Raw genomic sequence first — 23,841 nt, 5'->3', positions numbered from 1 at the left:
GACATGCTGGATCTCAGTAGATAAGAGGGTCTAATGAGGATGCTGGGTCTTTATTTATAGTTGAAGGTGCGAGACATCACTTGATGTGGTGTCAGCGTCTTTGTTCCAGGCAGACACAGTGTTAGTTCTTGAGGAGCTTTGCTTTTAGGTGGTGCAGCCTAAGCAGCATCTCACTGCATTCATCTCATCATTTTAAAGCCACTCACCCTGCGTGGGCCCTCCTGACCTCACCAGTGTGCACAGTATGCACTTCCCTCAAGATATATGCGAGGTTAGGAATACATGGCATACTGCAGCACTTTGTCTGGTCAAAGTTTTATGAAGCTCTGCCACATGAAATATCATAACCGCATTGCTGTGTAGATAGCAAAGAAAAGTAGAAATTGCTCATAATACAACTAAGCAAATCTGGTATACTCTACCCCAGGGAAATGCTGCTTCTAGGCCTCATGTTAGAGCATCCGGTCATTATGCAGCAGGTAATGGGATTTTCAAGCAGTGAAAAAATCAAATGTACACAATTTTCCCCCTTTCTCCAAATGTAGTCGATAAACCAAGACATATTCGTTTAGAGCTACAAGGCTAACATAGCTAAAAAGTATTAGAACCTAATGTATAACATTCATATCATCACTATTTCCCTCAAAAACAGTGAAGCAATCTCAAACAAACTTACTTATGTAGTTTTTAATATTGCATGACATACTGTTACCTACAGCAGTGGTTCTGAAACCGGTCCTCAGGGACCCCCAGAGAGTCCAGATTTTTGCTTCAACCCAGCTCACAACACATAGGGACAGAGCAAATGCGGACCATCTGGGGGTCCCTGAGGAATGGGTTGAGAACCACTAATACAGAAATTGACCAAAGTGTAGACACAATTCAGGCTGCTGCTACTGTTTTTAGCCACACGCTGCACTTTTGTTCAGTTTTATAGATAAGAGTATGTCATCAAAAATATCTTGAATGCTGCTTGACTGCTGATTGACTACATTTGTGGTAAGAAGAAAATGTGAAAACAGAAAGGTTTTCTTGCCCACACTATCACATTCAGTGATCTATGGGAATACTTTAGTAATATGAAATGATAATGCTCTACATTTTGTTCACTCTACACTTTGTTCATGGTTTAGGTTTGTGTTTATGTGAAGCAAACCATATGTTTAAAGCCAACCATAAAAACGACAAATCGTTTCTCAGCTATATTATCTATCTATCTATCTATCTATCTATCTACCTACCTACATACAGTACTTAATTTCCAGTCAAAATAGCCATTAATTAAGTGCAAGTTAATCATTATTCATTAGATATTTCTGAAAAGATTAGAAATAAAATTATCCTGAAAAACGTTTCCAAACCTGGAGCTTAAACTGTCCCATCAGATAAACAGTACTTAAAGCTCTTATCTTAGAGAGAGAGGCCAAAATTAAGCTCCACTCCTGCTTCATATCTGTAAAAAATCCACAGGTGTTTCTGTCCATCCTTCAGCTATAAGAAAACAACTAGTGCTATGAGTCTGAAATGAGATGTAGCTGTCAAGAAACTGTTACTGACAAAAAGAAATAGACAAAGAAGAAGAAGAAACTTTACAAATCAAACAAAGAAGCCGCTGATGTTCTCAGAATAATAGACTGACCACCCCATAGTCCAGAAGTCAACATTATGGAATTTGTCACTTGGATGGTGAAGCAGAAAATGCAACAACTTCTAAGACTGAACTTTGGAGGTGTGGAAAAATATCTTTGCAACTAATCTCCTGAAAAGAATGGATGCTATAAAAAGAGAAAGCGTGGAAAAATTAAATGCTGAAAGTGATTTAGTTGTTGAGGCCTCTCAACAATTTGCTGTCAAATGTGTTTTCTACTTGTTTTTCTGATAGTGAAAAAATAAATAACTTGCATGTAACTGCTATTTGGCTGGAAATGATGGGGGAAAAAGAAATGGATGGTCCTAGACTATTAGACAGTACTCTGTCTGTCTGTCTAGCTACATGTATTAGGCTTGTTATACATGTTTTTATGTAACGCCAGTGTTTTGATGTATAGCAGTATTGACTCAGAAGCCCACAGCAGGTGCGATTTCCTCTTCAGCTTGCTTTAGCCTTAAGAGCACTGCAGTACTCCTGCTGTGGTGATGATACAGCATGCTCTAAAGCGTTCTCACTGAAGCTTTTCTTCTCGCTCCCCAATGGTAATCCATATCCTCAGCGCAGGAGAAGTTATCCCATCTGTGAAGGTGCCATTTGTGTCTTCCCATTGCTCAGTTCACTGCACCCAGCTTGCACATGTCAGAGCTTGGTGAAAGCTCTTTTCCTGTTTTGTTTCTTTCTTTAGTCCGATAATTCCACTCCCTCTAATGGGAAAAAGACGCTAATGGTCCTTGTGCTTCCGTCCGTGGGGCTTTCGATGTCACCAAAGCCACTGTTTAGCTCTTTAAACCCCAATTTAAAGCTTTCTGCTCACTCCTAAGATCTCACCTTCTCCCAAGGAGAGCTGGCTGAAAAGGAATTATCCAGAAAGGGATGAAAAAGGGATTGGTGCTCTCTCTGATGTTTAAAATGAGTGGGTCTACTGGAGAAAAACCTGATTATGCCCTTTCATCTCCAACAGTTTATTAGCCTAATCTAAATTGTGCTGCTTTGAGAGACTCTCGTCAACGTACAATGGCTTTTACAGTCCTCAACGGGCCTCCTCTGAATGCTAAGAAGATGATAATGGTGATGATGATGGTGGTGATTATTGTTCTCATCACTCTGTCCTTACGTGGGAATGGATATTATTCTGGATGCCGCATTCTGTCTGTAACAATGTGAGAAACAAACAGTTTGGGGTTATTTTCTATAATCACACGGTGCTCAGACCTTCTGCCCGTAGTGGCTTTGATCTCCCAGATAATATGCTTTGAGATCTGAAATGGCAAACATATTCTGACGTGTGAAAGAAACATCGCTATCTCTAAAGGCAAGGAATTGCAATGGTTGTCCGTCACTTAAAAGGGATCATTTGAACTGGTTTTAGAGTGTTTATGATGTTTTTTTTGCTAGTCTTTATACTTTGGAAGTGCATTCAGAATTGTATTGAGAAAACTTGCTACTTTTTATTTAAACCAAACAAAAATCATGTTGAATTATGGATGTAGAAAATTAATATTTTATAATCTCTTTGCTATCACTCCCCTGTGCACTACTGCTGTACTTCTGCATGTGCAGTGCTGCTAGGATGATAGCCGGTGATAGCGGGCTTATTGCTAGGCTGCAGAAACTCAGCATTACATCCCTGGTCATGTTTCGATTTGCATATTTCAATAGTGCAAAATTCCATCTGTGTATTTGTGTAGTTTCTCCTCCTAGAATTCATTTTACATGTAATATTATAACTTATACACAAATAGATGACTAAACAGTTACACTTGCACATAAGAATATCATCATTACACTTGTTTGAAATCCATTTGTCCATATTATATCTAATTCACATTTACAATAGAACACAAATTGACTGGATTTGTAAGTTCTTATATGTGTCATACTTTTATTGCATTTTATTTTTCCTCCTTGAGCTTCATATACAATGTTTGTGTAGGTTTATGTACCCAAAACAGTCATAATCATTTCTACATGACAATTTCTCAACCTGTTTTTGTTACTGTACCTTTAAGATTGAAACTAGTGAGTTGCCATAGGGGAATTGGTTTCTACAACCCATGTTGGGAAATTTAAGGGGCCACTACTGAAAAAAAAACACAAAACCACAATAAATGTGGGAGGGATAATAATAATAATAATATTAATAATAATTGTAAAAGTAAAAGTACACAAATCCCTTGATTATTGTCACATTTGCCATTTAGTTACTATTTCACCCTCTCTAATTTTCTCTCACAACAGATTATTCTCCAGTCTGTTAGTTCTGTATAAGGATTTACTGCACTTCATGTGATCAAATCACAGCTGACATGTTATTCATGATAACATGCTTCAAATAATGTGAGACGTTTGAAGGCTCCCTGTAGCTGATCTACACTCTATATGCTGTGTAACTGAAAATATTCTGCCCTCATTAGAATAGGCTGGACAGCTGAGCAGACAGCTGACAGGCTAACAGGCCCTTTCATTAATATTCAGAGATGGGCCAGGCTTTAATTGATGTAAAACTGTACATACACATTTAAGAGTGTTCCAAGTTTCGAGTTAAAGCTACAGCTCAGAAGAAATACCATAAATATGTAAATATGCACCACTGCTAATTATATGCTGACAGACTAAACTGTAATATTTGTATTACTATAAATTAGCATAATGCTGGTGGTGGTATTCAAAAAAAGAAGGCTACTTGCAAAGGAAATTACAAAATGTCTGCATGAAGCACTGAAATGTAATGGCTTGCAGGCCCTGCCTGTGGACTAAAACTCTTTGTGTTTCGGTATTGACGTGAAACAGTGGGACAGCATTTATTGAATAGAGTTTTTTTCATTTTAAAATGAAAGTCATGCTAAATCAAAATCTTTCATCTTCACTTTAAAAGAAAGCAAAAAGATGCAAGTTTTATTTTCAGAAGAAGATTTGGGGCAGCCACCTCTGAATAGAATGTGCCCTATAAATGTGTGTGTGTGTATATATATATATATATATGCCCACACACACATTTATAGGGCACATTCTATTCAGAGGTGGCTGAGATTGCTCCTCAACACAAAAAAACAAATAATTAAAAAATTAATGCATGTAAATGATCTCATTTCTGATTGGCTTACTGTAGTGCACCTCATTTAAAAACAGTCCTTATAACTTGATGTGAATAGGAAGGTTGAAACTGCTCTATGCTGAACAGGTGGCTCATCACAAAGACACGACAACACAGAACAGTGGATTTAAAATGGCCTGTATTTACAGCTTAGTTTCCATACATGTATCTATAGTCTGGGCTGTAAATAATGTGTTATATAACAGTGTGAACAATGTTTATATATTATGGCAAACTGTTTTATTTCAAAAAGGAAAAAATCAGATGCAAAAGTTTTTCTGTGATGTGGGCCCTTTACACACTGATTACAGAAATAGTATTTTGAAGCCAACATTAATTAAGCCCCACAGTGAGCCGCTGGGTGTGGAAGGGAGAAGATCCCAACTTTCTGATCCTAAACAGGCAAGGCCGTGATGAATCCTGCAGTTCCTGGGTGCCAGTCTTGATGAAACGCGGCTATGCTTCAAAATATCAAGCGCTTAAACTGGATTTATATAAAGCTCTTGAAGGCCTCACGCAAGCAGGCTATCGACAGCAAGCCAGCCTCAGCATGCCAACAAAAACTCTCCTCTGAAAAAACCTTTTAAATATGGAAATACAAACCCATGAATCTAATTTAAGCAAGAGCTGTTCAGCTAATCTGACAAAAACACGCAAATGAGGCCACCATGTCTTCACATCAGCGTCTGTGAGGAAACTAAAGCGCTGGAGGTTGACCATGTTCTCGAAGCTTGCATGAAAATGAGGAAATTGAGTTGTCTTAGTGAAGATGTAAAAAACATCAGTAGTTTATTGATTGTCAATCCCTGAAAAAAAATCATTATCACTACGTGCAGATTTATGCTAATGCTCAAAATAAAGCACCAAGCAATCAGTTCTAAATGTTCACAGCCCTTGGAAATCCATCAACAGTGACCCTTTCTTAATCTCATTACTTGTGTACTGCATGCACAACTCTCAGGTGATCAAAGGCTGTTTACACTCGCTAAACAAATGAGGCTGTTCTGCATTCAGAGGGAAATTAATTTATTGTAATTTGATAGATATGTTAGGAACAATATAAACACTGGCCAAACAAATTAATCTCTGAATAAAAATGTGATCTTTTGTCAGATCACAAATATCAATTAAGGAAGTTCTGTGCATTAATTCAATTTGGCTAAACTTAAGACCGTGAAATAATAAGTCAAATAATTAGTATATTTAATTTGAGTGATGAAAGTATCTTGACTGCATATGCATTTGAGACTAGAGTGTCTATGTGATCTTTTTTCTTTCTTTTCTTCAATCAAATAAACCTTACAAAATAAAAAAAAATATATGAATAATAATAAAATATACAACAGATAAATTCTATTATGAAGAATCTGATGTAGTATGTAAACACTGTTTTGCAGTTTGCAATGTAAAATGTCCATATAGTTCATATACAGAAATTAAGCTTCAAAAACAGTCCATTTTAAATTCTTTGTTTTTGTGATGTCATAAAACCCAGTGGATTTACATATTTACGCCTATTTGGCTTACAGCAGCACACCCACTCATGAAGTTGTATTTCAGCCCAGATTGCTTTTGAATGAGGAACACTACAGAGCAGCCAATTAGAACAGCATTCATTTGCATATGTCAGTTTTAAAGGCACACTAACAAAAATAACCTTTTAAGAGGTTGGAAAATGATCATGTAAAAATGAATTATGACTGTTTTTCTTACATATACCACACACATTTCAGAAGTGGACCTCAGAGAAAAATTACAATACAAGAAAAATGTAGAATATAGGCGCTGGAAGGAAAAAACGGAATCAAATAGTGTGATAACCCCACTAATGGTGATGATTATGAGTAAAGTCATAAGTCTAAAAGCCTGCCTCTCTCTCTGTCTCTCTCTCTCTCTCTCTCTGTCTCTCTCTCTGGCTGCTTTAGTGGATGGGCGGTCCTCTTCCCTCACCAGAGGCTAACAGACTTGCGCTTTCATGCTTGGTGTCCTGATAATGCCCTCAGTGATTGAGACTCCCACCGTGGTCCTTGAGCACAGGTCCTGTCGTATGGGCGTGAGGTCTACAGTATAAATCAGACAGGCTTATTAACAGCTCAGCGAGTCTGTGTTTTTATACCCGTCTGGCATGCGCTGGGCGTTAATCAAGCCTCCTGAGGAATTACACCCTCCTGACCTGCTGCTGAGTGCTTGGTGTGGCATAACTTACCCCCTCCTCCCACACCTCCTCACAGAGAGGTCTCACTAACCAGGAGCCATGCTCATTAAAAATGTATGGGAAATGTTTCTCTACTTCCAGCCCGACGCTGACCTCTCAACGACATCACCGGTGCGGTTACCTGCCCCTTTGTAGGGATATAATTGGCTCTGAGAGCTTTTCACCTGGTGCCTCTTTAGTCACCCCATCCCGCGTCAGTCTCTGCTGACTGCGGTTCAAATCGCCTCATTCGCTTTCTGCCCAAAACATTCATTTCCATTTGTGTGGCCGTCCCCGCGGAATGCTTGCAGCCAGCTTGACGCACAGAGCCACCGCGGTGGCAAATAAATTCACATCGCTGCATTTGTGCAAAGCGGGTACCGCCATGGGAGTAAACTGTAGAGGTGGTGGCGCACCACATGAAAAAGCATCCCAAGACCAATACAAAGTCTGTTTCCGGTTTAGAGAGTTTTTTTTTTAAAGTTTCCACTCTGTCTCAAATACACTAATAACCATTCTGGTATTCAAAGACTGAAATTGATGTGTAGGGTATTGGTAGCGCTGCATTACAGAAAGCCAGGGAGAACATATACAAGTCGACACTGAAATGCTGATGTTTTAACAGGGCTATACAGTGCAACAGTTTTGCCCATGTTTGCATTTAGTCTATGCATTGTATTATAATTTAAATCAATTTAACACAATACTCCATGTTGATAATCAGCCATTAAATGTAGTTCATTAGACATGTTTGGTGTTCAAATGTGGCTTCTTTAGATTAGCACTGGATGCAGTTTGAGCAGGTTTGTAGATGTTTTGGGCACGTATTTACAGAAAAAATTTGGGTGACTACTGACTTCTAGTGTTTAACAATATTAGCCTCACAGCTCCTGCACTGGTAGTTTACCAAATTAAAGAAGCAAAATTTGCACACCAAACTTGGCTGGTTGGCTACATCTTACGCAAGTGGAAAATTGTGTAAATTAAAATGTTCACCAAACCATTCCTTTAATAGTGTAATTAGGAGAAGGCAGAGATAATGCTAGTGTGGCTAGCTGGTGTTAGCTAGAGCCAAAAGCTATAAAATATATTTCTGTTCCCAGTGTCATCTTGACAAACTTACATGTTGGCACAAAAATCTCTAGAAGCCCACAAGTCATCACCATCTACCACTGCACTGATTAGCTCTAGTGTTAATGTTAGTTCGTTAGCTCATCTGAAGACGCAGTTTCTGTTAGTCAAGCCAACAAATAACCTACTGGTGTAACCCTGCAGTGAGCAAAATATTTTCTTCAGCTATTTTTAAACAATTAAACATTATCACATACACCTGCTTCCAAATTTTTCATTGTGCTAGTGATTTTTTAGCCTGCTAACACCAGTACACCAGTTTACTCTGTTGCGTATATAAGCCAAAGCCCTTTTATACTTTTTCACTCTTTCAGTCAATCAAATATCTGTTTATTAACTCTTATGGATACTTATATATCAAAATATACATACAAGTTATGGACAACAATATCAAAATTTGTCTGAATGCACATCCCTACTTTAAAAGCTACCACTCTTATGGCTAAAAAAAAATGGTTCAGATTGAAGCAGTTTGATTAAGCAGCTAATTACAAGGATATATAGATTCGATTTTCTCAGCTAAGGAGGGCGCTGAGGAAAAACCCTCATACATGACACATACATAATAAGTGCAAAAGCACCAGAATCTATCACCTTGAAATGAAGTGAAGTACTATTAGCTGAGAAATGAACTGGAAGAAGAGAAGGAGAGAGAAAGGGCAAAAAATGGGAATGAATTTGCTCGTTGTGTATGCTGGGGAGGCAATTTGGCAACATAAATTACATACTCCCTCTCCTGTGGCTCCTGCCACCCTGATAGGATAAAACTATCTATTAATCTGTCATGACCTGTCAGGAGGCTCCGGGGTGGTGACGGGTCACTCTTAAAAAAAAGCACCATACAGGAGCTGACTAGACCAGGCTGTGAATCCAGGCTGTGAGGTTTAACCAGAGACATATTAATAAGATACAGTGAAAAGGACACAAGAGATTAATATGAGTTAGAAGGTCCTATTAATAAATAATTAATAAATCAGAAAATGTGCATGCGTATAGCTGTCTTGGGTCCATGGTAACCGGCCAGACAGTCGGCGCACTTAGCTTACAGCACATGTGTGCTGTGAACTCCTACAACATAAAGTTGCTTTTGTTAAGCACTTCAGTTGAACCATGCTGGGTCTTTTGCGTGATTGTATGAAAAGAAAGCATAGAGACATTTATTAGCTTGACCATGAAGGCTACTCAGAGATGCTGAGGTATGAGGTCTGCTTTGGGGTTAATGTTTAGCACTGCAGGAAGTAAAATCATAATTTCTTGTATAAATCTCAGCTGTGACTTGTAAAGGTTTTTGCATCACAGTTCTGCAATGCAACTTCTCCTTGATTGACATTAGTAAGAAATAACAACATAAATACATACATTTTAAAAATGAAGCTCAATTAAAGGCACATAAGTAAGAAGACAGAAGAATGAAATGTATGAACATTAGCATTTGAATTATAGGAAAGCCAGAGGAGTTTTTTGATCATTGTTTTATTTTTTTTAGCCCTTTTTTTCAAATGAAACTTGAGCTCATCCCTTAAAAACAATACAACGTTTTAAAGTGTGTGTGTGTGTGTGTGGAGGGGAGGGGGTGTGGATACTGATTCAATATATATACAGTGAGTTTAAACACTCCAGCAACACTGCTGTGTCTGCTGTGTTCACTCACACCAGCACAACACATTAACATCTTACTACCATGTCACTGTCACTGCAGTGCTAAGAATGATCCACCCCCCCAATAATACCTGCTCTGTGGTGGTCCTGTAGTGGTCCTGACCACTGAAGAACAGGGTAAAAGGGGTCTAACAAAGTGTGCAGAGAAACAGATGGACTTCAGTTTGTAATTATGCACAACAAAGTGCATCTATACGAATCTGATAAAATTGACAAAGAGTGTAGAAACTAGTTAGGTGTACTTAATGAAGTGGTCAGTCTTTGTTTATTTATATTTGAAATGCTGAAAGACAGTTATTCACTTGTTATTCATACAATTTACTGTACAACGCTGGTGATTTGGGTTTGCATTGCCATGACAGTAAGTCAGAGACCCATGAGCTCACATAAACAGCTTCACGTTCTTCTGTCTCTTCATCTATTTTTGGATGGACACAACATTTAAAAACAAAACAAAAAACAAATATAGTGGTTATCCCTGAGAAATGAATTGTTTACAACCACTTTTTTAAAATCTTGACATCAGTGACAGCCCTCTTGTTTATAAACATTTCTGTTTCTGTTAATAGCCTACTTAGCTGCTAAAACACTAGTTTCACAGAAAACTAGTTTGACTTCAGCAAACTTAACCCAAGGTTAGTAAACATGTCCTGCTACATTTACATTTACTGCTTTTGGAAGATGCTCTTATCCACAGCGACTTACAATTTGAATTTACAGTGGTAGATGATGGTTGTGTTAGAAGTCTTGCCCATGGACTCTTATTAGTTTAGCACAGGGTACTTGCCTGGGCCAAGGAATTGAACCTCAGTCTCCAGCATGGAGGGCAGAGGTGTCACCCATTACACTATGGACTCAAACATGGTGGTAGCTGTAGAAATGGATGGAAATGAACCAGTCAAAATTATTTAATTAATCATGGAATTGACTAATCACATTGTGCTCTGTGAAACTCGCATGAGATGTTTTTCTTCTCTCTGACTTGTAAGGCGTCTTGGAATAAAAAAATATAAGTGGGTATACACTAAAATTCATCTTTAGATATGGAAACAGCCTGATAATAGACTAAGTATACAGATCACATACATGCAAATAACTACACCACTGGTTTTATTATGTTTTTTGATGTTAAATTCCTGACATGTTAGGCATCCACATTTTCTATGGTTCTCAATGACCAATTCTAATATCCACCTCTCTTGAAATTGCCAGTTCTCACTGTCAACTTTGTGCTTTTTTAAAAAGAGAAGCTGTGTGCCAATTCAAATTTGTCCATGGGCCACATTCAGCCTGAGGACTGGACACCCTGGCCTAATTTATGAATCATTACATTATTTATAACAATGTATTTGTAGTTAATGTGAAATATCAAATCAAGTCAAAGTCCATCTCTCCTGTCTCTTGCTGCTCTGGCTCTTCTTTAACACAAGTGCCGCTATTAAGTTGAATGTAAAAGTGAAGCCACATCTGATTTGAAGTTCTCCTGTGAGAGCTCATTTGTTTCGGGTTTTCTTTGCATAAAATTAGGTATATGTTAGCTATTCTAACGCCTGGGTTTGTATAGGTTGGTACATTATATTGTATTGTTTTTAGCTTTGCTTTTGAACTGAATTTTGGAACACATGTGAGCAGTATGGACTCTTTGTTAAAAAATACTCAGTCTGTTTTCCCAGAGATAAAGCTTGAAAGCAGTGCCAAAGACTGAGCCATCCCACTTTCAAATGTACTGTAAATTTCAACTGTACTGTACAACACAAAATAGAACATTATAATGTGAGACTGCGTATGAGTGTTTATATGCGTACATTATAACAGACTATTATAATCTGGGCACGTTTTGAAGAGAGCCCTCTGAAAGCCAGAGTATAACTGAAACGCTGCTGAATATCTACTGTAAACGGTACAGTTTCAGTAGGGTATCCAGTAAAACTGGTTCAAAATTGCAAGGGAGTTCTAAAAACAAGGAATTTTATGTTTTAAAAAGTTCTGTAACAGGCGGCAGCGATGAAACGCGTCCATCCTTTGAAGGAAATGTTTTTACATGCCGCCGCTCGTATTACATCAGTTCTGAGTCCGGAAAACAGCTAAACTTCCAGTGCGCTGTAGACAGAACAATGACTAACACATTTCCACTGAAATATTTATATCCTCTTACACAACAGCAGGTGTAGATAAGAGCAGAGAGAGAGGAGAGTGGGAGAGAAAGAAAAAAAAACACAGTGGAGGTAATAGGAGGAGGAACTCATAGACATTTGTTTAACATTAATCATGGAGACCAATAAAAGGCTAGAAAAAAAGTTTGACATGCAAATGCAAAAGACAACTGTTCCCCACCCTCCCTCCCACCAGCTGAGGAGTAAAGGCAATGACAAAATCCAACAAGACATGAGCACATAAGCCATTCCCCCTCCTCACCATGTGAAATCCAATCTAATATCCCACGTTATTTTAGACAGAGAGCTTGTTTTTGCAGATAAAGCCCCAATGACAGCGCTGTTCTTCAGCAGGGATGATTGCAGCTTATTGCTGTGAGCCACAGCTCTACGAGCAAAAACAGTTTCATCACTGCTTTCAAATCTGCACCTTCTCTAACAGGCATTGTTATTTTTAGGTCCTCTTAAGAATCAATGGAAATCTACGATAAAGAAAAACAGAAGCTGTTGTTGCTGCTGTTGTTGTGGCCTAGAAATACTCAAGCTTTATATTTGCATATAAACATGTGCTATTTGATGTATTTTAAATATAGTACATGCTTATATTTACATGTCTTAACGTAATGTGAAATTACATTTACATACTGCGCAACATGCCTGTTTACACAGTACATACTATGAATATGTATATGCATAAATGAATGTAAATAGTGCATGTGTGAATACGAGGGCGCAATATTTTTGCATTTTGCTCTTTTTCTAAATGTGCTCTCTCCTCCACAGACGGACTGCTCCAGCGACAGCGAAAGTGAGGATAACTTCATCGTCATCCCTCCTCGCGATCACCTGGGACTGGCTATCTTCTCCATGCTCTGCTGCTTCTGGCCTCTGGGCATCGCTGCCTTCTATTTCTCTCAGGGGGTGCGTACACAACTCAGGCCTTTAAATAATGCTAAATCATAACACAAAGTTGCTGATGAATGATGTGCATATGTCTCGGTTTCCATCTTGAACTCTGCTGAATGAATAAAATAGAATAAAAAGCACTGTAATAGTGAAATTGAATTGATTTGATAGCCCCATCTAATTATAGCTAGGACCAGTCATGTGACCACAGCTTTTGCTCAGATATAGTTGACCTAGCCATGCTCCACCTGCAAATCACAAATATGTTGCTTTATAGTTACTGTTGAGACATCACACAAGCTTACAGAACATTGAAAAACATTCCATTTAACTTTATTAGACATTGTAGCGCATAATTCAGCTTTTGCCAAAATAAATAAACTGCATTTCATTTTCAGCTTATATTATTTTGGATGCATGTAGGCCTGTGCCCATTTATGGTTAACTGATTTATCACTGGTTAATGCAAACCATAGGAGGACACTAGTATTCCCACATATAAAGATAACTGAACTTTACACATGTGATCTGTGCTTTCTACCACATTCATTGTACCTACAGTAGTTGAAACGGATGTAGAAATGAAGCTGTTGAGCTGCAGTGGGTGAATGCACTTGGTGCTGTAGGCAGATATCATGCCTAGAGAGCTACAAAACACCATCTGTGGTACAGTGTACATTTCAGCACATCCTCAGAGTGCTCCTGGGATTAAACACTGTCATGTCTCAGTTCTCTAAGCGGCTACATGCACAACTGGAAGGCAAAGTTTGTACGACATTCACAATTCCATCCTTTATTACTAGGTTAACTAGTTTTGTCTAAAGATGACAATATACTACAACTGCAACTTTTACTGGACAGCGTGTTTACTGTGTTCTTTTATTTGACAAAGATCTTCAACTCACATGCTATTACTGTGCTTGCTTCACATCCACATCAGAGTAAGAGAAGGTCAAAAAAAATTGCCAGAAGAAAAAATGTTGCTTTTATTACTTTTATTAGTTGTAATATCTCTGCAAGCACAGCTGCTATTGCTTCTTGACACATCATCAGTAATGTTCCTGGAAGCATTAGCAGATGTACTTACAGAGATAATAAAAATAACATTGTTTTCTTTTCATTTTTAAGTCTGAAGCAGATGTCGGAGCACAGAGTAACAGTGTGAGTTGAGGCTCTTTGCCAAATAAAAGGTAAACCAAATGAAAAATGTCTACCACGTTTGTTTTCCACATGGTTGTCCAAATAAGAAGATTCTGTTACCGGCACAGGCCTATATGCATGAGAAAGACTACACTGTTAAGAGGTTTTCAGAGATAAAAAGTGAATTGATAGTCTAAGCAAAAGGTTCATAGATGTTCTAACATACCAAAGTGGCTAATGTCAAAGCCAACACATAGCAGCTCCTACAACCAACAGTTAGTCATAGTCACTCACTACACCTTGCATTAACATATGTTCGGACATATGGACAGCCTTGCGTATCTTGCCTTTTCTTGTTTGTTCTCTTACCTGCTAGAAATCCCTGGTCAATAAATAAATGGAATGCATGTTCATGTAATTGTATACAGATAATGAACATGCATTCCATTTACACTTGCATTAAATGTGGTGAAGATCCATCTTTGAATGTGGTTTGAGTGATCCAATCGTCCAAAGATGGGCGGTCAAGTGAAAGCTGAACGTGAGCCGATCACTGAAAACACATGTTGATGCAAGGTGTAAACAGGCTCATAGAGTGGAAGACTACTGTTGTTCTTTTTAGATATAAGGTGCCTCATGGACTCACATGTAACTCCCTCACATTTAGCAGTCTGAAGATTCTCCACAAGGGGGAGCAGTTCGCTCAAATAGCTTGTGGTGCTTCATATCAATGACACTGGGTGTGCTTATTATATTAAGTTGGTATTGTGGTCTTCTGCAGAGTTTCATCTACAACACGTCCTCCAACTGTACCTTTTCACCATTTTGCATTAGAGCCACATCAATATAACACCCAAAACTAACGACCTGTGGTTTTAGTGGTATTGCTGATAGTTCTGGATTTTTTGATAATGGCATTGCTGGGATTTAAACCTGTGATCTTTTGGTGATAGAGCAAAACATTTGACTTTGACAGCTCTGTTTAACTATATGACAGTAATACATGATGAACTGATGAATCTGAACACCATCATGGTGTCACAAAAACTATATCTAAACCTAATGTTTAGCACATAAATAGCATAACACACAGAACATTCTTTGTGAAGAGAACTAAAGGGGAAAAAAATAATAACAGAAACCAGGACCGCAACAAATACTAGAGAGCTCCAACTTCAGTGCTACGATCTTTACATTCTTTAAGACTGTGAATTTCTGATTTGTATTTGATTTTGTAGCAATTGAGTATGAAAATTTCTGTTACTTAAACTACTTGGGCATAAATGAAAAAAAATGTAATATTAATGTAATATTGATAACTGATATGATCAGTTATCAGAGTTTTTAGCCTTTGTGGCATCAGCTATAAAATAATATTAATATCGATTGAGTCCATTTTGCAAAAGCTACATTCAGCTTGATTATACAACATAATCAATCAATCTTAACATCTTTCACAGATATATAAAATCAATATCTGAAATTAATAATGCGCTCTCAATATAAGTATTTTGACAGAAGCTGAGTTTATTTCTTGCTCCATTTGATGGGATTTTACCAGAGTTTTGTAAAATTTGTCCATCAACAGTCTTCATGTTTGCTTCATTTGCATTTGTGAGTGGACTAAGTATTTGTGGGTGGAACATGAATAGACCAATGATGACCTTTACATTTTCCTGTCAATATAGGAGGAATTTTTATATATTGCCATTATTGCCTGCTGTCAATCTGTTTTTCCATTCCGATGTTTCAGAGTCTTTGCTCTGCTGTTTTTTATAATCTCTCCAAAGCTTTAATCAGGTCCTCTATCAAAAGAAGCAGGTCCCCCTGATAACATCATATTCCATTTCTCCTAAAGCAAACAGCTTTCAAAAACATGACGAGCATTATCTCTGTTCGCATTCAACAAACAGTGCAAACAAATTCAATGCACACTGTGTTTATTTATTTATTTATTTTGTGAAAAGCATTATTTGAACTTCCATTTTATACAAGATGCTGTATGCTCTCCAGACAGGCCCTTTTCTTTCCTCTTTTTTTAAAATCCAGAACTAAACATTTTGCTCTTATCTGCAGTTTAGGCCGTGGCAAGCGGAGGCACCGAGTGAATTATCTTGTCAGGGGCTAATTTAATTCTCCTGCAGTAATTATGATAATGATGGTGGTGTTTAGAGAGAGCGGCTGACGCCTTCACCCGTCTCTCCGTGGAATCTGGCGTTAGAGACAGGCTGGTGGAGATAGGGTTGTTTTTACCCTGCCTCTGCTCACACCAAGCACCTTCCTTAGAGAACGTTCTGAATAGACTCTCTTTCCTTAGCGGCGGAGCACAGCAGAATAGTAATGAGGGGGCCCGCCCACTCCTTGCTCCTTGCCCCTCCCTCTGTGTACCTTTTTCAGTGTACATCTGGCTATAGTGTCTGGGGAAAGAAGATGACTTTCAGAAGACAGCTCTCTATGCGCTCTGTGTATGTCTTTCACGTCAGTCTGAAATCTGCAGCAACAATCGGGACATTCATTACGGCAGCCTTAAAGGAACGCTCGTGTTTTTCAGCCTAATGTCTGACAGTCTTACTTCATTTGAGACATCCCAAATGATCATGTGTGTGTGTATGTATATATACATACATATATATCGCTGTTGTCGGAAGAAAACCTCATATCTCCAAAATGATAACTTTACAGGAAAAGGAAAAAACATACTTTACTTTTATGTAAGTCAATGGAACCAGACTTTTTTCCAAGTCATTTTGGGCCATTTCTTTTGGTCCATTCAAGTATTTACACACAATGAAAAGGGTAGCAGGCATTTTCAAATTGTGTCAAAAACTGAAAAATGATAAGTGGAGATACAAGGTTTTCTTCTGACAGCAGCTATATATATATATATATATATATATATTATGACATTTTATATTCCTGTAACACTACATGTTTTCTCACCAAAATAACATTATATTCATAAATTTGAAATAATTTTAAGCTTTCTTAAATGCAAATTTTAACAATTTGCACAAGAAGTTATTTTTAGTAGCAAAAAAGTGATTTGTGGAATATTATATTTATTAGAGGTGGGTGAATAGAAATAATCTATTCTTAGATGCACTGCAATTCTCTCTCGAAAGATACTGTATTAAAGCATAAAACATCAACATACCCTGCTCTTTTCTCTCAGCTAAAGCTAGTAAAACCAGGACTAGAAAGCATAACATTTCTGCAGTTTCATTTTCAACTCACTCGCGAGTGAAAAGTATGGCAGGAGTGTATTTTGTAAATGCTTCTGGTAGCATGCAAAGCATTAATGTAGCCTTTACCCAGTGCATTAAAACATACCTAAACTGGCTCTAAAACTGATCTATTGGATGGGATCGGGACATCTCAGACATAACTTTCAAATCACATGTTTTATTGATTTTCTAAGTGAAAATGTTAACATGTCCTCTACACACACTTTATTGGCTGATTTTTTTGTTTTTTTATTTTATATTCTTGTAACACTACTGATAAAAATCTTGGAATAAATTTTAATAACACTATTGAAATAATTTTAACACGGGGCAGACAATGATTTTAATGATTTTTTACAATTTAAACTGAAAACTGAAACTGCAAGCACAACATGACTAAAAATTGCTAAAATAAAAACGTATAGTTTTTATAACTTATAATTATAATTTTTTGTTTTCATTTAGGAATAGAATCACAGTAAAAATTGTGTCTTAACTAAAAAGCAAATTAAATAAATGAATAAACTCAATTTTTAAAAAATAAGCTGAAAAGCTGAAACAACTGCCTATTGGCTTCTGTTATAAATGTTTTGAATCAACATTTTTACTGTTCTTTTATGTACAAGGAAACATTATTGCACATGGTAATCGTGTGTCTGTAGACAGAACAGAAAGAGATTAGGTTGAAAAACACTAGAACATTCTTTAATGTCATTCTTTTTCTATGTAGAGTGATGCAATTAGGTGTGTGTGTATGTGTGAGTGAGCAGACGAGTTACTTACCTTGACAAGAATATCTCTCTGAGTAAACGTGAATGTACAAGCGAACAAAAGTGACAAAAGCGTGTTTACATGATAATTCGGAGTTCAGCGTCTCAGAACTGGTGGCCAAACAGCGCATTATTGACCGTCGCCAAGCAAAGGAGTAGAAATCGATAGTGTTTTCCTGGGATTAGGGGGTCAGGCGCAGTGACAGAGAGCGGTGAGCCTCCCACGCCTGCAGCCATGTGTGAACCAGCAGCTCACACTCGTGCTGTGGTGTGAAACGTCTGCTGAAACAGACACAGGAGTACAAAAGGCCATGACAAATGAACACGCAGTAGTGCACTCGCATAAACACAGCAAACATTACTTTTCCCACATCCATTTGTAGAAACAGAGGATGCAGGGCAAGTTTAAAAATGCAAAGCTGTGCTGAGAGAAAGCCTTGAGCTTTGTTTAGATTCACCGAGCCATCTGCTATATGTAATTTTGGATTTATTTAAGTCTCAGCAAAGCAGCAAGCACATGAGCAGGGCGATGGAAATGTGAAACATAGACATTATCTGAGGTAATGAAAGCAATTACAGTAGATTGAGAACTGTTTTCTGTATTTCATTTTGATTTTGCCCCCAGGGGACCATGATAAAGAAGTGAGGTATTTTTTTAGCTTAGATAAACACAAATTTTAATAATTTGCAAAAGAAATGATTTCTTAATAGCAAAAAAGTTATTTCTAGAATACTATATTCATTAGAGGCGGGTGAATAGAAATAATCTATTTTTAGATACTGTATCAAAGCATAAAACATCAACATACCCTGCTCTTTTCTCTTAGCTAAAGCTAGTTTAAAACCAGAACTAGAAAGCATAATATATCAATCCACTAAAATATGCCTAAATAGGCTCTAATCCAGCTCTACTGGATGGGATCGGGACATCTCAGACATAAGTTAACTTTCACATCACATGTGTTATTAATTTTCTAAGTGGAATGGTTGACACGTCCTCTACAGAGAACACACTTTATTAGCTGAATTTGGGTTATTTGCTGAATTTACAAGTAAGGCAAAAAGAAAACCATAAAATGTGTGGAAGTTATGGCATATTTTATGTTTTGTTGTTTTTTTCATATGCTAAACTCAATATAATTAGCAATAAATAGAAATTGTGCAGTGGAATTTGCAGAAAAAAAACATATTTTCATTTGTTCCCTATAGAGGACGTGTTGACTTATTTTTATGTATAAAGTCAACAAAGAACGTCATTTCATTGGGGGTGTTCAAACTGTTGCATTTGACTGTAGGCCTGTAGGCACAACAAATGTGCCACGTTTAGGCTACACTCAAATTTGACTAGCTAATGCTCCTTGTGAAGATGCACAATTATGAGAAAAAAACCTATATAGGAGAATTGTACATTTTCATCTTGGCATTTGGAGATGAAGTCAAATTGTGAGGAGCTCAGAGATTCCCATGCCTAGTACTGACTTGTTGCACTGATGCCATACAGACACTATTTGCAGTATCACATGCAGTCTGTTCACCGAGCCACACTCCATCAGCCCCTTAAACCCTGTCCTTGGGGAGACGAGCATCATACCACCACTTAATTATTCATCCAAACTGGAGGAATGGATTGATTAAACAATTACAGGCTGCTTAATAGATGATGTTATAAAAGAAATTAAATTTGAGCGAGTGAGGCTTCCCCTTTGAGCTGCAGCCTTCGGTGCAGATTCCTTCTGCGTTCAGGGAATGAAATTATTAGATAAAGCTGTTCACGGCCACATTAAGATGCTTTCTTCTCTTAAAACCTCCTTCAGGGGAGAGTATACAAGTCAAAAGAGATGTTTTTTCACTCTAAATAGTGGCCCTACTGTGAATTCCCCAGAATTGTCGAAAACAATGGCATCCAACGCTGCTTTCGCATGCTTCATGTTGGCATGGAAACTAATAGTTACATCTTGCATTTTCAGTTCGTTTGATTCTGCATTCTCGCTTTCACTAACAGTTTTTCCTCCTCATAAAGGCTCTCTTCGTGACATGAAACGGACGTGTGACAAACAAGGTGCGTGCAAATGAAAAGCCTTTATGGCACAGGCTGTGTGGCTCCCCCGTGGCTGCAGCACACCACTGAGTGTGGCTCAGGCCTGCAAGCTTTTTCTCGGAGAAAGCTGAGGTGGGGAAGCCAGCCGGGACTGAGCGCAGCCACAGACAAGAGCACCGGAACAAAGAAAATTACAATTACAGCCAGAGAATCAAAAAGCATCTCACCGGGGGGCACTTTGGCTCAAGACAATAATGTGCTCCATCAACTGCTGAAGTAAGGTTTGTGTCACCTCAAAGAAGGTCAAAATGGGAAAAAAAAGATTGCTGGACCCAAACATAGGCTTAGTCAGGTAATTAAAATATTGTAAAATGCCTTAATATAACTGCATGTATACATACACTATTTGGACAAAAGTATTGGGACACTCATCGTAATTATTGAATTCAAATGTTTCATTCAGTCTCATTGCCACAAACATTTGTGTTACAGAACAGGATCGCCGAGTGCTGAGGCACATAGTGCATAACAGTCACTTTGCTGTCTCAATAACTGCAGAGTTTCAAACTTTCACTGGCATTAACATCAACACAAAAACTGTGCTCTGGTAGCTTCATGGCATGGGTTTCCATGGCCAAGCAGCTGCATGCAAGCCTTACATCACCATGTACAATGCCAAGTGTCGGATGGAGTGGTGTAAAGCACAACACCACTGGACTCTGGAGCAGTAGAAATGCATTCTGTGGAGTGACGAATCACGCTTCTCTATCTGACTGTCTGATGGATAAATCTGTTTGGCGAATGCCAGGAGAATATTACCTGCCTGACTGCATTGTGCCAAGTGTTTGGTAGAGGAGAGATAATGCTATGGGGTTGTTTTTCAGGGTTGGCCTAGGACCCTTAGTTCCAGTGAAACTCCATATTATTGCCTGTGGATTTAGAATGAGATGTCATAAAAGCTTCTGTGGGAGTAATATGTAGGTGTCCCGATACTTTTGTCTATATAGTGTATAAGAATAATGCAGATATGTTCCTGCATCAAACGAACTCAGTTTGAGTAAAACCTATTTTTATGGAATTTAAATAAAATGGCTACATAGCAATAATATGACATATAACAAGATTATGCAGAAGTCAGAGACCAGTCTTCATTTGTTTCTAGTTAAAACAGCCCTTAAGCACAAGATTTTAATTTTCATCATCAGGAAAAAGCAGAAAACACATTTAATGGACAAACGCCACATCGCCTCAATATAATATCCTTTTTTCAATGTTTAATGTGTCCACTCTTTGCCTTTATCACAACTTCTAGTTTTTGCCTTTAGTTTTTTTAAAGAATCTGCAGGGATATTTTCCACACCTCCGAAGTTCAGTCTTAGAAGTTTGCATTTTATGCTTGTGCAACTAATCACAAACACATTCAGTGATGTTCAGGTCTGGACTCTGGGGTGGTCAGTCTATTGTTTTGCACCAGAAACTTTTTTGTTTGATTTGAAAATTCTTTTTGGTTTATTTCCTGACTTTCTTTTGATTCCCTCTTCCTTATGCAAGTGGATGATCTTATATCTAATCTCAGAAATAGATCCTGAAAATACATAGAAAACTTTTACTTAATGGCCGTTACGAGTGGAAATTAAGTTAACGACTTTTGCACAGTATTGCTAACAGTATTGATAAGCAACAACTAAAAAAGAATTTTCACAGCCCTGGACATGAGAGATGGCACAGAGCCAATACCAGCTGGATCGGATATAAGAGGGAAAAATGAATCTGATTGAATCCTATAACAAATCTGTTCTGAAATAGCACACTCTCACATTGCATGATGTCATATTGTTATTTGTTCCTGTGGTGTGGTAGAGTATTTGAGGAGCATGATAGCTTACTCTTAAACAAATCACTTCAATTAAAAATAGCTCCTTTTAAAATTTAGTAGTTTTTAAAGAAAAAGTATTGTACCAGTTAATACTTAAGGTGTCAATATCAGTATTGGAAAATAAGAAAATGACATTGTGCCATTTCTAAAGGAAATGGATTTCAGCACCATCTTTAATGGAAATGGATTTCAAAGCTAAAAGCAGTCCTATCCCCTCAACGAGACGCTATTCTCACTGAAACATGGTTCAAAAGTATAATTCACTGATAATACGACAGCTCCATCTGATGCTGATATTACAGAGCATCTTGCTTTTCAACTGTCTAGATCTCTTGTTCTATTCAGGGAAAGATGTTAATTTGTATAAAATGTGAGTTGCCATATTGTTTTACAGACCTATTAACCTTCTTGCATTGCTTGTGAGAGTTGTCATAATCATTGTGTCCTTTGCTTTCATTCTTTTTGTAATGGAACAGTTTTCACATTTCAAAGTGACTTGTTTGAAAGTGTTGCCAGATATCAAAGCTCTCTGTTCAAGAAATTCTTTTTTAATTTTCTTTTTCATACCATTTGGGAATTTTTCCCTTCGCTGGGAGAGAGACATATGTGAACGCGCGGCTTTCTCCCATTTGAATATGCTCCTCGCTCAAGCGCGTCATCAGTGGAGCAATAAATAGCTCTGGCAAATTACCCTCGTGCAGAGAAAAGGGGATCACTATAGCCTTTGATCCTGGCTCTCTTTCACCATCCTTTTCCCTCTCTTCCTCTCTCCTAGACTAGCAAAGCCGTGACAAAGGGAGACTTCCCCATGGCCAGCATCGCCTCCAGACGGGCCCTGTTCCTGGCCGCTCTCTCCATCACCATCGGGACAGGGGTTTATGTGGGCGTCGTGGTGGCCCTCATCGCCTATCTCTCCAAACCGGGTCACATATAGCATGAAGAACTGGATAAGGAAATAGAAAACCCTCTCAAATCGCAGCAACGCCTCTGAACTTTTGGCAAATTTCCCTCTCACACATATCCCTCCCCCTCCTACGACTGCCTGTCGTCCCAAATTAGAAAGAGAGGGATGGAGCCAGAGAGGACGTTTGGGAAAGCTGGGGCACTTTTCATCAAAGCAGCACCTGAGTGAATGGAAAGCTTGCACAGATGTGGCTTGGCCTCATGTCACACCACAGCAGTCACAGCTCCTTTGGGAATCTGAACTTTGTGTGGTTGCTGAAGAATGAGAGCATTTCAGGCGAACAGAAAATAAACTTGAGGGAGAAACAAGGCATCCAATTAAGAAAATCCAGAGGGAGACCATTCCAAAGGACACCACGTAAGGATCAAAAGAGAACCCCAGTGCCCTCGGATTTGTTTTCTCCCTCTTCAGTTGAGCTCCATTATGAACCCGAAGAGATGTAAAGCAACGGTCTACTTCCCTCTCTTTACTTACTCAGTCAGTTAAAAGCATTATCAGCGTCCAGGGCTCAAAATAGCCGTGTTGGGTACTTCAAGACCACCAATCTGCAAACCATTCACTACAGTCCTGTGTATACTGAGATGCCATATCTCACCATCTGCTTGGAAAGGCAATTCTGAACAATATTGACCAAGGATTGAAAAGCAAATCCTCTTATATGTTTACTTTCCTCACTGACAGTGGTGGCATGAATACTGAAATCTGATCCACTATGGTTTTGAACTGAGGAAGGACTGATGTTGTGCTTGGTTGTGCGCCCACAATGGGGGTTGAACTACATCAGTATTCCTGTCCGAGAGAAACGCCGCTCCATATGAAAACGGCCTCTGCTGGTCTCTGTGCTGTTCCCACTCATTTAGGGCTCACGCTTCATGTTTTGTGTTCTTTGTTTTCCTCATTCTGTCCGAGCTCAAAGCTGTGGTGTTTTTCACTTCTCTGGCCTTAGGACGCCTGCTGTGGATAGAGGAAGGCTAGGAAAAACAAAGCATTCACCCTCTGAATCCTGACCAAAAAAACAACATCAGAAAACAAAAACATCCC

General features: G+C 38.3%; 1 protein-coding gene across 1 annotated transcript in view; it reads left to right on the top strand.

Moving 5' to 3' along the window:
• The window catches only part of syndig1l (synapse differentiation inducing 1-like), a 36,777-nt gene extending 13,523 nt beyond the window's left edge, over positions 1 to 23,254 (top strand). The window contains exons 3-4 of the mRNA XM_036582691.1: positions 12,666 to 12,803; positions 22,612 to 23,254. Of these exons, the coding sequence (XP_036438584.1) occupies positions 12,666 to 12,803; positions 22,612 to 22,770 (297 nt within the window). The 3' untranslated portion in view covers positions 22,771 to 23,254. The remainder of the gene's footprint in view (positions 1 to 12,665; positions 12,804 to 22,611) is intronic.
• The last annotated feature ends 587 nt before the right edge of the window (positions 23,255 to 23,841 follow it).

The sequence above is a fragment of the Colossoma macropomum genome, unplaced genomic scaffold, assembly GCF_904425465.1.
Source record: "Colossoma macropomum unplaced genomic scaffold, Colossoma_macropomum, whole genome shotgun sequence".
NCBI lineage: Eukaryota > Metazoa > Chordata > Actinopteri > Characiformes > Serrasalmidae > Colossoma > Colossoma macropomum.
The sequence above is the reverse complement of the archived record's forward strand: the minus strand, read 5'-3'. Positions and strand labels throughout refer to the sequence as shown.